The sequence below is a fragment of the Trachurus trachurus genome (assembly GCF_905171665.1).
Source record: "Trachurus trachurus genome assembly, chromosome: 16".
NCBI classification, from domain to species: domain Eukaryota; kingdom Metazoa; phylum Chordata; class Actinopteri; order Carangiformes; family Carangidae; genus Trachurus; species Trachurus trachurus.
In genome coordinates this window covers 8,815,296-8,829,664 of record NC_139902.1, presented here as the reverse complement: position 1 = coordinate 8,829,664, position 14,369 = coordinate 8,815,296, and the positions used below count along the sequence as shown (strand labels likewise).

Genomic DNA, 14,369 nt, shown 5'->3' with positions numbered 1-14,369 from the left:
CCCACACAGCCAGCTACACCCAACTGACAAAATGATGGGGTTAATTTCTGTACATCATCTAAATAAGGGAGAGACACTGTTTAGTCAAGCAGACGTCCCCTTGTAGGTCTAAACGCAGCTGCCACAGTTTCTCGCTGCCTGAGAGTAACACGCTGATGCTGCCTGATGCTGCAGCAGCTCTGTGACCAAACCCACTGATAGAAATTAAACCAGCTCTAAATCACATGGGACAGAAAATGCACCGCTGGGTCATTTCAAGCATGTTGCTTTTCTGGCCAATCAGCTCAAGTCAAAACAGGTTTTCCATTAAGATTTTTATTCAGTTATGACTAAATAGTTGCGATAACAGCGAGCAACATGAGGCATTTTACCAGAAACCTTTGCACTGTGTTTGACTGTAACACTAAATGTGGATGTCAATAGTATCAACAGAGCTTTTTTTGGCCCATGGGAGAAACACAAAATTTAGACGAGTGCCAAATGACACTTTTCATTTGTATACAAACACTGAGCCAAAAATAAGTCACAGCACTGCAGGGATCCAATTTTCAATTATTTATTTTATTACACTAAAAATCAAGCAGCCTATGAAGCAAAGATGCATCCATTTAGTGCATAAGATACATGAGACTTGGAGCTTTTACTGTAGCTTTAACGATAAAAGGATTTGTCACAACTAAATGTTGTTGATTCATAGTAATATTCAGTCAGTCTTCTTCACAAAGATGGAGGTCAAGGTGCTACTGCTTGACAGGAGTGATTTTTTTTAACAGATGATATTTCAATCATATCTGAGGTTGCAGTTTGTTGAGCTGTTTTTTAAAGTCAGTGTTGGTGAGTCTGAGAACCTGCTCCCTTGCCACATCACACAATTTAGCAGTCAAATATTGGTGCCACAGCCAACCTTTGAATCATAATTACCAGTGTGGCTACAGTTCTAATTAAAGTAAACACAAACTGAAAGTACGTGTCAGCTTTGATACATGTCTTAATTACCAGTTTTTATAAACAAGTTTACAAAGTAACTGAATGTACACACAGACCTATACAGCCAGCCACCGCCTGAACTGCACACATGAATTAAACAGAAAGGTAAAAACCTCTCCCTCTCTTTTTTGCCTCGTTCTTCAAGCAGGAAGGCTGCTGTGATTGAAAATATTATCTCTCCATCATGTATATCAACACAATCTCACACGTGCCCTTTGTTGGTGTTTCTTTGCTAATTTGCTCTCCTATCTATCTTTCCCCCTTTTGCTTCTCGCTCTCGCCTCTGCAGCTTTCCTTGATTAGCAAACGCTGATTGGCTGCATCTGTGCCGCCTTGACCTGGCAGCTACTGTATGAGAGGAAGGTTTAGGAGAGATGAAGAGGGAGTTATTTACTCAAGAGTGTGCTCCTGAGCTGTTTTGTCAAAGCTGAGTAACACAAATTTGTACATCTTGAGATTCTGTGAAATGTGAAATATATCAAAAATTCATAGAGAATCTATTGACATTCATGTTTGGCCTATACAAATTTGTGTGTTTCTGTATATACTCTTGTTGAAGACATGCTTTATAAATGTACAGTAAATCTATCTGAAAGCCTGTCATTACATGTTGATATTGTACACACCGCTTTCCAAAGGTCTGCGACTATGTTCCCAGAATGGGAAGAGAGACGTAATTTAAAATCAGTATGAAATGAAAGAAAAACACTTATCATAAATTATTTTCATTTCAAAAAAATTGAGGTACAAAATGTCCTATACGTATATCAGTATGTTATAAACATCCATCTTCATCCAGTTGGTGTATACGTAATATCCTCTCATAGAGACGTGACAAATGTCATATATTACATCACTGTATGGACATTGTCACTGAAAAAATGAGGCATTGTTTACATGATGTTATGCTGAGTACATTCTGTCACTGTGGATGGACTTTGCAGCAAATAAGCAGATCACCTAATTTCCAGGCTGTGGCTTCACAGACACAACAAATTTGAGGTTTGAAATTCAGTAAAGAGGATTCCTTGTGCGGCTGGCAGTGAGGCCGCTTTTCTCGGGGATCCAGCAGACACAGTGTGATGATTACATAAGCGTTAGATAGCCTTTATTTATTCAGGAAGTCCCACTGGGATCAAGTTCTCTTTTGCAAGTAATATACTGAGAGCAAATCACAAGATCACAGAAGACTAGTCAGTCACACATGAAAAAATTGCATGCTCATTAAAATAGTCAAACTTTTAAATCCCTCAGAGGGGCGAGTGTCTCGAACTTCAATTTGTTTCATCCCAGTGGTGAAGTAAACAGTTTCCTAGTTCAGAGTTGGTTTAAGAAACCTTTGCAAAGCTCACAGATCTTGCAATCTGATTTATGAGTGTACTCTAAAATGTACGGTATGATATGATGTCTGGTCTGTCTTTCTTGCTGTTTTAAATCCACGATTGGCCTGGAATAACATGCAGCTCTGCAGTTTCACCTCTCACCAGGAGTGGGAGCAGTTAACCAAGAAAACTGTCTTGCTCAGTAAGGAAAGACTGAGGCCATACTTACAACACAAGCGAGAGATCAGACATCTCAAGGACGTCAGTGTGATGACTGCACTGGAAACAATGATTTTAAAAAAGGATGCGTTGGTAAATAGATGGAGACTCCTGGAAGAGATAAAGGAATCCTGCCAAGTGAAAGTACCTTAATATGTTTTTTTTTTTTTTTTACATAAGGAGATATATATTTCAGGGCTGTATCTGGAATGTGACATTTTCATTTTACCTCTAACCTCTACCATTGCTTTCTGTCGGGGTGGGTGGCATACAGAGAAAACAACTTGACTCACAGTCTGCACACACCACTATCTACTGTCACATAGATGACAAATGACCTGGTAGCATGGGAAATTATCAAAGATGTCAACCTGCTGAAAGAGCATCCCCCAGAGTGGGACGGCCATCCCAGCAGGAGACACAGCCTCTGTTGGGCACAGTGACACATAGGCTATTGATTTTATAAGTATAGTTTGTGATTGACTGCTGAGAAAATTAAAGTTGGATATGTTTGGCTGTTAATTTTGGCCCCAGGTTAGCTTAGTACAAAGAAATGCAAATGAGGAGAAAGTGCTAACCTAAAGCATTATAAGTATAGGCCTATCTTCATTTTGTTAAATTGGTACAAAAATAAAAAAAAGATGAACAAAAATGTAAAAGTTATAGGTTTAGGATTAGGGGTTAGTATATGTGGAGCCAGAACCCTTTGGCCCAGGGGTTTTCAAACGTTTCCATGCCTCCCTGATGGCTTTAGCTTCAGGCTGGGCAAACCTCCTGACCACACAGCAGATGTAAAATAAAGGAAAAAGAACAAAAACAAACAAATGCAAATCTGGACTGGTCTTTTCTGTGTTAAATCACATCCGTTTTTGTAGAACTATACGTGCTACTGTAGCAAGCAAGTTATTTCAGAAGCAGAGCTTGGTGGCAGCAGGCAACAGAAACACAAGCATGGAAAAATATTATTTCAATAAAATAATGAAACAATAATGCACATAAAACAATGTGCTTTTTTTTTCTTCTTTCCTTTTTTGGATCTGCCCTCTAATTTGCTGTCCCCTGGTGGGCTCCACTTTGAAAGCCACTGCTGTAGCCTATGCTAAGCTACTAACTGTCTCCTGGCTGTAGATTCACATTTATCTTATGATGAATGCTATTAATGTTTTCCTCCAACTCTGTCTCTGACGTTATATACAACAAAAGCTGCAGCAGCAAAATATGGCTCTGCTTTGTAGGAACCACAATGCTGACTGGACTTTCTACTTTTCTAGCAGAATGAGGACATGTTGTCAATTTTTGTATTTGGCAAGTCCCACATGAATGTATCAGCCACGTTTCACCCCCCAGCTGTTTATAAATATAATCCCTATTTTCAATGATAATAAAATAAACATATTTTCTGCTCCAACTCTCAGCAACAAAGCAAATAAGCACATTTCCCCAAATCAAATGCTGACCAATTCTCTGCCTCTGACTATAAATAGCTACTCAAGTTTTTCCTCTAATCACACTAGACCACCCATTCTCCTTTTGTTAGCCCTCCGCTGGTCTCTTATCTGTAACCATGAATACATATAGTTCTGGCAAGGAAATCCAGCTGTGATAAGGGCAACACGACTGGAATGCACAGAGAGACGCTGAATAATTGGAGGTCAACAGAGGGAAGACTGGCCGCTGATGGTTCTCATGGATGTATCATGGATCAGTGCGCTGCTCTTTACAGCTCCGCAGAGAGACACAATACAATGCACCCCACAAACAAGGATCTGGACCTGAATCAGCTTGTGTGTGTGCATGTGAGCGTGCCCCCGACTGCAGGGACTGTGATAAGATAATATTGAGCTGTCAGGGATCAGCAGACAGTCTTTTCTATTTTATGGACTGTGAGAATTATGATGGACCTTTCTAACGGTTTGTCCTTCCTGGGCCATTATTCAGTCACTGTACACTTGTCAGCCCGGAGTCTGCAACCGGTCCGTAATAAATTTGATTATTTGCAGATAATTTTGATGGAGATTTTACAACATAATTTAGGGCGTGCTCTTTTCATCATGTAATTATTTTAGGCCATGGTAGCAGTGTGGCTAATGCCAGTACACCACTTTGTCCCAGGCTGAAATGTGTCAACAATTACGAAATGGATTGCCATGAAATTTGGTACAGACTCTCTCTCTCTCACACAGTGCCTGGAGGATAAAGTCTAATAATTACGATGATCCACAGACTGCTAATGTCATGCCAGCATCAGGTCAAAGTCTCAATTTGTCTGATACTTCAACCGCACTTTTGTCTAGAGTGCTAATTAGAAAATGTAAGAGAGCTAACACATGACAGATGTTGAGCATTACACCGAATCTGCTGACCATCAGCATGCTAGCATTGTAATTTTGATTGTTAGCATGCTGACGTTGGCATCTCGGGCAGCATCTGAGAGCAGAGCTGCTATGGTGGCAGCAACTTCCTGGAGTCATTTCTGTTACAGAGTCGAATCATGTTTGATTTTTTTTTTTTAATCTTTTCTTTGCAGACGGCTGCTCTGGGCCAAAACCGGCATGGAGTGAAGATAATTCAGCTACTTTTGGGGAAATACTGACCCATCTTTTGTGAGAATAAACACTGTTTAAATTGTAGACTAAATTACATTTCAACCTGTTTTCCATTTAAAGATAAGTCTGGCAATTTCTATTTTATCCCCCCACCCCCCTGCCTTTTTTTTTTTTTTTTTTTTTTACTGTTGTCTGTGAATTGAAATAAAAACAATGAATGTGTATCTGAATACTTTTGGACCTCCCTGCCCTGTTTGTGGCACTCAGTCCCACGCCACAGGTCGTTGTCTGAATATGGCAAATTTTTTATTCTTGCAACACTGTTATGGCTGGACTGTTTTTAGGGACAGATTGGGTGATAATAGTGCTAATGTAAAACAGCCTACAATGGCAGCTTGAGAGATGCAGCCTTTTTTTTTTTATGTTTTTGAACAGTGGAGGTCTGATGCAAATAATCTAAATCAGGCATCTATTATCATTATGAGTTCATTTTCAGTTTCTGCCTTCTAATTGGATCTGTTTACAAGAATACAAATATAGATCCTACTGTATATTCTTTAAATGACAAATTCCATGCTTGCCCTTAGCTGGAGTTAGAGTGGGATTTCCTGTGACACATTTTTCATACTTATCATATGGGGCCAGCTTCACAGGAGGCTTTGCAACTTGCAGGTTCAGCTCCTTATGATGAATGTGCCTGTGCTGAACCTCCATCTCCTCCGTAGCCTGATGGGAATCGCTGAATGCAAGGAAGGGTGCACTAACAATACAATGAAAGCAGTGCTAATGGGCTTGTGACGGGGGCTGGAGAGGGGGGGACTTTGGCAGATATCTGGGTAAAGGAGCTGTTTGAGAAATGTTCTGCCCCTCCTTGCACTTATACTGTCCTCTCAAGAGGGGTTATCTGCACACAGTGATGTATGTTTGATATAATGCCTACGTTTTTTCAACTTTGCAGACTCTGTAGCTGACAAGCAGTATTTGTTTCATACAGAGTAGATGTATTTAGAGCGCAGGCACATTACTTACTCTGAGCAACAGTCTGACTTCAGGGGTGAGTGATCTGTATTCCACTCTCATCACTCCAGTTTTCATTCCATTTTCATAATATTTCATCATTGTCTTTTCCACCTCAGGATGTAGCCTGAGGGAGCTATAAGCTGTTTCCACCATTCTTGTATTAGCATTAAGGTTTGGCAATATTGAGGACTTTTGTAGCTGCAAATGAAACTACTTCATTGTGAAAGATTTCGAAATATTGGCACTGAAGGTAAAAATGATCTTTGACTAAATCTCCCGGAGGCACGCCTAAAATCTCATGGCAGAAATTCAAGTGTTTTTTTCCTCCCACATAGTGTGACTTGTCCTACATGTGACCTCTGGTTCTTTGGCTTTCTGTTTCCTCCAAGTGGCCTGATGTAGCTCTGTGGAGCAAAGCCATAACAGTGCTGGGGATTATTGGGTTCATCTCTTAAGCAGTGTGATTGGTTTACTGTGAATGTTTACATCGCTGGAATGGATGATAATGTATTACGCAATCTGCAGTGTCTGGATGAGCACCAAGAACTGTATAACAAAGGAGAAAAAACACAAATTAACAAGAATCCCAGGAGATAAATTTACCCTCAAAATGATTACACAATTGAATACACAATGGAGTGGGATCACAGCTCCCTGAAAATACAATATAGTGAAACTGCATTCACGCAATCAATGCCAAATTAGGTTTGAGATTGTACTGAGTTTTATATCCTAATTTCTGCACATGGTTTCCTGTGCAATATACATTATGCACTTGTCCATTACTGAGTGATATCAAACTGGTTATATGGTGAAAAAACTAATAAAACTTTTTAGGTATAAAGTTGTAAAGTTAAACCATTTTCAACTTTTGTCAAGTGAATGAATTTTAAATATTTAATTTTGATTGCAGTTTTTCCTGTTATCAATTGAAATCTGCATCAGCAACAGCAAATAGCTTGCTTTATATCATATATTAATAAAAGCTAATGGTTGACTCTGAAGACTGATAGATGGGACGTTTGGGGAGTTCTAAAATGATTCTAAAATATAATCATTACACAGAAGTCACATTTCTAATATGATGTTATTTATTCATGATCCAAGTTCGCAGTTATTATACTAATTGTAAGTGTAATGTGTCACTATTATAATAATTTAACTACAGTAACTGTTAAATGACAGTTGGGTTAATGACATGAGCATGATAATAACATTATCAGGGGCAGGAGCATGAGGGGCAATGTGACTCTTTTTGATGGCCACTTTTGTGAATGCAGTGACCCTGTTACAGTCTAACTCTAGATTATGTAATCTCATCCTTTTCTGATTTCTAATGGGTTTTCACAGTTTCAAATTGCTTCCATTGTAGACGTTACCCGCCGTCTTCAACCTTTCTTCTAGCAGTGTTGATGTCCCTGCATGGCTGTGAACCTAAATGCAAAGTGAAGGCGGAAGATTTGTCAAACTCTGTGGTAATAGCAGATGAGAAAAAAGATAACAGAGCACACAACTCTGTTCTCATGAAAAATTTAAGCCACAGCGTCTCCTCAAACTGAAACTGTCTTTTTTCCCCCAGATTTATTCAAGTGAATTGTTGAATTAGTAAGTTTCTGTCACAGTTTGCGAGAGGATTTTATTACAAAGGCAATACAGTACATTCAAATACAATGCAAAGTCGATACAAGCTTTACAAAACGATCATTTCTTTTACTGTTAAATACCCAGTGTCAGGTGCAGCCCAGCAGGAGGCAGTGTGCAGACACTACTGGCACTTCAAGATGGATATCCATTTTTAGATGTTATTTGTTTTGCCAGTGAGCAGTTCACTTTTCACATTGTTCCACTGCAGTGTAAGGTCATACTGCTCACAGGACAGGAAGTTCCTCCCTCATAATCCAGTCCATTCCCTGTTCTCCTCTCTTAGACCTCTGAATAACAGAAATAAAGCCTTTGACCCCTTTCTTCTGGTTCTTTTTTTAGATCGAAGCATCCAAAGGTTCATGCAGAATCTCTCTTCTGTAATTGTGTCTGCGCTTCCTGAAAAGAAACAAGATAAATTTAGACCAAACAACACTGACAAGCCTGGCTTTAGCAAACATGACTGTTGTTATATCAGCAGGCACACCCTGCTGCCCGTCATGGACCATGAGTTTCTAATATGATGTGTGAGGAATGTAGGTGTGCAGCCTCTCTCTGTTCTCACTTTGTTCCCTCAGGTTTGTTCCTCTCCTCTCTAAAGGAGCTATACTCCCAGTGTCTTATTTTCTCTCAGCGTCTGGTTTTGTGATCAGAGCATAGCCTGAAATGAGATTTGTGACTGTGCTTGCCACTGTCTATGTGCATTACTGTACCACCACAGCAGAAAAGCCAGCACTCCTCCAAACAGCAGCAGGAGGATGAGACACACTACAGCCGCCGTCGTTCCTCTGCCCTCTGGAACACAAGGTGCTGTCAAGTAGGAAAAAAGAAAATGATGAGATGAAGGGATTAAAAAAACACACACATGCAGTCATCAGACATGGCTCCTCTTCTCTTAAAGTCCAGAAAGGTCCACTGCAACAAGTCTGCACAGTCACACCCACTAGCTGGCTGTGGTGAAACACCCTGAGTGTCTTCGGATCATCAGGCCTCCTGGCAGATGCGAAGAACTGCATTTGTCTCGCCTGTTTAGCAGCAGTAGCAGTAGTAACGGTAGTGATTTATTGATCGCACTGTGGAAAATCCTTTATCGCTGAAACACCACCAGCGATACAGTAAACAGAAGAAAGTGCAATCATGGCACGGCTCAGAAAGACACGAGCCGTGGCATAAAGGAGTCTGATGAGCTGAGCTTTAAATAAGACGTCAATAGGCAGAGCCACCTTTTCACCCAATCAACCGCTGTCAGATCTGATAACCAATACGGCAGTCGGCAGAGCAATGTAACATGCTCTTTTTATTTCATACTAATATTATAACTAAATGTAGCCTACTGAATCTATCAAACTTTAAAGTATTCATGAAGTGTGAATGAAGAATGTCCAATTTTAAAGTCTTGTATTTATTATTCACGAGTCGTTATTAGTGATGTATGAATGTGTGTGCAGTTTGTCAGTGTTGGAAGTGGAGCCGTTTCTAACTGCATCACATACACCATAATTATTTGCATCCATTCTTTTTTAAAGGCTGCTCATCCTTCTTGTATGTAAAACTGACATGTGCAAAGCTGCCAGATAAATATAGTGAAATGTAAAGTGCAATATTTTATTTTGGAATTTCTTGGTTGTGTAGAAGCAGCAAAAAAAAAAAAAAAAAAAAGTATTTTTACACAAAGTACAAAGACGTGCCTGATGTTTTTTTGGCTGCTTTGAGCATGACAACAAGCTTTGTGCACACCACCGACATGTTGATGTGGCGAGCGTGTTAGAAAACTGTTTCCTAGTAACTCGTCCTGCAGATGCAGAGCAACATTATCATTCATCTGGAGTTCTGGAGTTTCCAATATTCAGTCTCCAACAACTAACTGTGCGCCTGCTGTTTGCTGATGGGCAGATAGCATACAATTATTTATCTTACCAGAGCTTTTCACTGAGGGAAAACCTGCATATGTCTAAAAAGAAGAGTTGCGACTGTGAACCAAAACAATGAGCTGAAAGATGCTTGAATACTGTAGAGTTGTAGGGAAATGACATATTGTGAATAATGCAGCAAATGCACTGATACATTTCTAAGCACAATGAGGGCGGCACAGACAAACAGTAATAACAATAGTGTCAAAATCCTACCTGCTGTGTAGGACGCAGACCCATAGCTCACTTTGTTGCTAATTGTACAGGTGAAGTGGCCACACATGGGGGTCATGGTCACTATCAATGTGCTTCCATCAGCAGAGACCCTCCCCACAGTCTGGGTGACGGCGACCCGTTCGTGGAGCCAGTTGAAGCGAGGGTCTGTCCCCCAGGCCTCGCCACAGATCAGCAAGGAGTGAGACATGTTGATGCTGACGGAGACTTGGTGCACGGCCTCTGGAAATGTAACAGCAGTGAGGATGAGTATGAAACCAGGCAATAAAGGAGGAAGAAATGTGTAGATGGATAGAAAGAAGGGGAGATATGAAATGCTCAGATGTGTGCATCTATCGGTTATAAAATGAGAATAATGGCACGTGGCCGTCCGAGGGGGCTAAGACAAAGAATCATGAGAGATGTTTAATGCCGACAGGAGAAACTGGATCTTGTTTCATAGACAATAATGATCCCAGAGAGTGAGGTGTAATGTCAGAGAGCGGGGATGATGGAACCCCTGAAAGCTGAGAGAGCAGATGTAGAGAAGAGTGGAGCTGATGAATTGAAACCTTCAAAGCAGACAGATGAGAGTAAAGGCAAAGACGCTTTTGACAGAAAACTAGAAAGCTACAACGAGACTGAAAATCATCTAGAAACAAAGAGAGAGGCCCACAAAGTGAGGCCCATAGGCAAATTTAATTTAATTTTTAAATGATACATCCACCATCAGAAAGGAAACAATGCCTGCTGGCAAGAAATTAAAGCACATTCATTATATCATTAGTAATTGTTGGAGTTAACTCTCCAAAGGTCAGCCGAGGAGTTTTTTTTAAAATATATTTTATATTTCTGCTTTCATATCATTACTCTGGGATGTATGTATGAAACATAAACTGCTGCTGTTAAAAAGACAGAAAAAACACCCATTATATCAAGATTATCTAACGTTGCTCCAGAGCAGCTGCTAAATGGACTTTGTGTTTGTTTTTGTCAACAAAGAAATTCAGTTTGAATTGATCTGAACCTCAACCTGAGGAATCCAAAACCTTCAAGTGTTGGTCACTAAGCACTCAAACACCTCTATCACAACTTGAAAAAAAATCTAAAATCCATTCACTGTAACAGTGGTGTGGCGTTGCAGGGAAACTCACAGATCTCATAATAACGTGTAAAAAATCACCTTTGAAAAACGTGTACTTCATCTCCTCCTACAGTGTTTAATTTCCTATCCTACATCAGAGTAAGTGAATAAATTAACTTCTCGCCAATAGAATGACACCAGGAACTATTAGTGAAATTGGTTGATCTTTAACTACCCTATTAATTAAGTAAATGATTCAGCATCATCCATAATGTGCACAAGAGGCTTTACAATAAATTCCCTCACATGCCACATGCATCATACTGTACCATATTCCCTGACAATGCATTGTGCAGGGGTCTTGGCTCCTGTGTGATCCGTCACAGTCACCGTGTACACGCCACTGTCGTCCGCTCTGCTGTATCCATTAATCTGAAGTGTCGTCTCCTGCTGCTCCATGTTCGCCTCCACGTTGGGCCTCGTACCAACGCACTTGGAGCCTCCAGCCTGGCAGGTAGCCAGTGTCACTCTCCTGAGAGAAACTCCTGTTTCAGACTCCCGCTCCCAGGTTACCATGGAGATCTTCTCCAGGGGCCCGTGCTCAATCCGGGCTCTCAAAACCAGAGGGGAGCCGGGGATTATGTGCACAGGCTGCTCATTGATGACGTGCACTGACATACACTGGAGGCCACATGGCACTGAGGGCAGAGAGTGGACTCATCAGTGTTTAATACAGTATGTTCCTCTATTCAACTGGACAAAAGTATTTCATATTCATCAGTTTTGGGGGTGGGTTTGCAGTATTGGAAGCTAATAAAACAAACAGTGGCATAATACTTCATCTCCGTCCTCGGGTATGGGCTTTATGAATATGTATGGCTGCTTTCTGTCAAACAATGTCAAGCGATGATTAATAGTGCACGACAGCCATGCCTAATGCGATATCCATCAAGCCACATCAATATCCTAAAATCTGTGTCATATCTGCAGTGGACCTGGTAAAGCCAGTGAGCGTTTACCACAAGGAGTATTAATCATGTGTCTTAACTTGATAGGCGAAGGAGGGAGGAGATGTAAATAATGCAAACGTGGCCATCAAAGCAAACAGCAGTTTACAGCCGCCGGTCCTTTGTATTTGCGCCGGAGAGATCTCAGAGATGTAAAAGATAGCATCACAAATTTTCTAAACTATCTTCAAACAGCAGTCAGGTTGTCTGGGAAATCATTCCTTATGTTCATATTGAGAGAATACGAGATCTGTGAAGTGAGCAGTCCACGCAAGTCAGTCTTCTTGTCAAAAAAACAACCCCATGGGTTTGTCTGAGCAGGCAGCTTATTCTAGTGATGTTGATGGGTTGACATATCATTTCCTGTGTGTGCAACTACTTCTTTGTTTCTTCAGCGTAAAAATAAATATTATTAATTAATATACAATCAGCATAAAAGAACTGGGAGGAGGCCACTGGGCAGAGCAAGGACTAGGTGCATGGAGAGATTATATCTCCAGCCAGGGAACGCCTGGGGATCCCCCACTCAGAGAAAGCTGGCCAGTGTAGCCAGGGAAAAGGAAGTCTGGAGCACGAACAATCCAATCCATGTTACATGTGTCTTCAGACTGTATCCTGAACGTCTCTATGGAGACCAATTGGTCCAGTTTGATTGAGTTTTGGAGCCCGTTCCATTTCTCAGGAGCATCAAAGGAGAAAGAAGCACCCTGCTGGTATTACTGTATGCATCTCTGGGTCATATCCCAGCGTATGGACAGAAGTCCTGCTCTATATGGTTTGTTTAGGTTGAATGACTTGTTGGTGCCAACTGAGGCTTCAGCCATCTGCGTTTGACAAATTGATTGGATATCTTCTCGAGTTACAGCCAAATTCCCTCTTCATGTCTCTGCACAAAGTGTTTCCTTGTTGAGCTGCAGTGGAAAGATAGTGACACAAAGAGGCACTTTTGTACTAAAAAGGCTGTAACTTTAGAGGATATCCACTTGATTTGTCTAACTCAGGCTGCTTAAAGCCCTGCATTACCTTCAGATAAACTCTTGGATGTATTCATGCACAAAATAAGGATTGTGGATTTTGCTCCCCCTTATTTTGGAAGCACAGGAGGAAGGATTACGGCGGGCAGAATGTTCCCATGGGCAACAGACTGTTGTTTTAAGACAGACTTCATTTTAATTTCTATCCTACTTTTTCTCCTAAAAAAATCATTAGGGTGGTGCAAACAACAAAAAAGCCTTACTTAAGAGAAGCAGCAGGGCAACTCTGCAGCACAGGAAATTCTGTTGATCCATAACACCTGCTGATGTAGATAGAGAACAGAGAGAGGAATTTGTCCGTGACCTCAACAACAGCACAATTTCCTCTGTACTGATGCAGCAGGGGTGCCACCACAGCAAGAATAATAACACCACCTCCAAAGAAAATGCGAAATAAGAGTGAGACTAACAAACAATTAAAGCAGCATGTACCTCTATTAAAAATGTAATCCAAATGGTTGGGGCATTCTTTTTTGTTCTTAATTTATTTGTGAAGTATCCAAAGAACAACAGTATTGGCACTGCAGACGGCACTAGATTCAGAAGTTGGAACAAAATGAGGACGGGTCTGCTGCCAAAATTAAAATGAACCCCCTCAAGCACAGCTGCTACAACAACAAAAAAAGACAGAGAGAGAGAGAGAGGGAGAGAGGAAACACTGATAGCGGTGCAGGAACACAACTCCAACCTGCATGCATAAACATAACCTGGAATTCACCTCACTGTTTACCTTGAAGTCATCCACATCAAACCCCCCCACCCGCCCCCCAGAGTGGGATTCACCTACCTTTCTAAAGGTGAGACAAACAATACTGTCAAGCCAGAGCTGCTCCACTCTGTGTTCACTCTCTCAGAGGTGAAGGTGCCATGCAATTCGCTCACAGAGTAGATTTATGGCTCAAAATAAAACAATATCTTCAAAGAAATTGCCATCGAAAAATAATCGGGTTACAGATGAGATTTTCCAGATCTACAGCTGTTACACCATCAGACAGGAGTGGAGCTAAAATATCTGTGGACCTTCTAGTGTTGTCTCTGGCCTATTTGTCTCTGATTCTCAGGTCCAGTCAGTGAGTCATGTATAGGCGTCACCTTATTCCCAAGCAGTTTCCTCCCCCACCCACAACCCCCATCCCTCTCTTTCCTGTACAGTAGATGGTTCTAGCAGCTTTGTGTTTTAAATAAGTGAACTTTCCCATTGTAAAATCGCCCCCTCCTCTCTCCCGACCCCCACCCCCATCCTTTCTCTGGCCTGTGTCCGTGGCCGTGAACATGCACCCCCCCTGCACAACAATACGACGTGTTTGATTTGGGATTTTCACACCGCTGTGGTTGCACTGTTTGTAAACAGAGATAAAATGCAATGGTATTCTTTTGAAGGGAAAC

The 14,369-nt window shown here is 41.1% G+C and overlaps 1 protein-coding gene across 4 annotated transcripts; it reads right to left on the bottom strand.

The window, feature by feature from the left end:
* Positions 1-7,724: 7,724 nt before the first annotated feature.
* On the bottom strand, positions 7,725-14,032 carry LOC310999369 (uncharacterized protein). Of its 4 annotated transcripts, XM_083989771.1 has the most exons (6): positions 13,771-14,032; positions 13,187-13,246; positions 11,272-11,640; positions 9,862-10,101; positions 8,449-8,545; positions 7,725-8,134 (listed from the first exon to the last, which is right to left on the bottom strand). In XM_083989771.1, exons 2-6 carry the CDS (start codon positions 13,236-13,238, stop codon positions 8,074-8,076), a joined length of 819 nt encoding a protein of 272 aa, XP_083845897.1. In that variant the 5' UTR covers positions 13,239-13,246; positions 13,771-14,032; the 3' UTR covers positions 7,725-8,073. The 4 variants fall into 4 exon arrangements, with proteins under 4 accessions (XP_083845897.1, XP_083845894.1, XP_083845895.1 ...); XM_083989768.1 differs by having other exon boundaries at positions 7,725-8,545; XM_083989769.1 differs by having other exon boundaries at positions 7,725-8,545; positions 13,187-13,243.
* Between the last annotated feature and the right edge of the window lie 337 nt (positions 14,033-14,369).

Bases quoted from the DNA above. Each gene is read 5' to 3' on its own strand.
- LOC310999369 (XM_083989768.1), bottom strand. From the start codon at position 13,238: ATGGATCAACAGAATTTCCTGTGCTGCAGAGTTGCCCTGCTGCTTCTC. The intron at 11,641-13,186 runs GTAAGGCTTTTT...CTCTGCCCTCAG, and splicing joins TGCCCTGCTGCTTCTCTTAA to TGCCATGTGGCCTCCAGTGT. The intron at 8,546-9,861 runs GTAGGATTTTGA...CCTACTTGACAG, and splicing joins GTCTGCGTCCTACACAGCAG to CACCTTGTGTTCCAGAGGGC.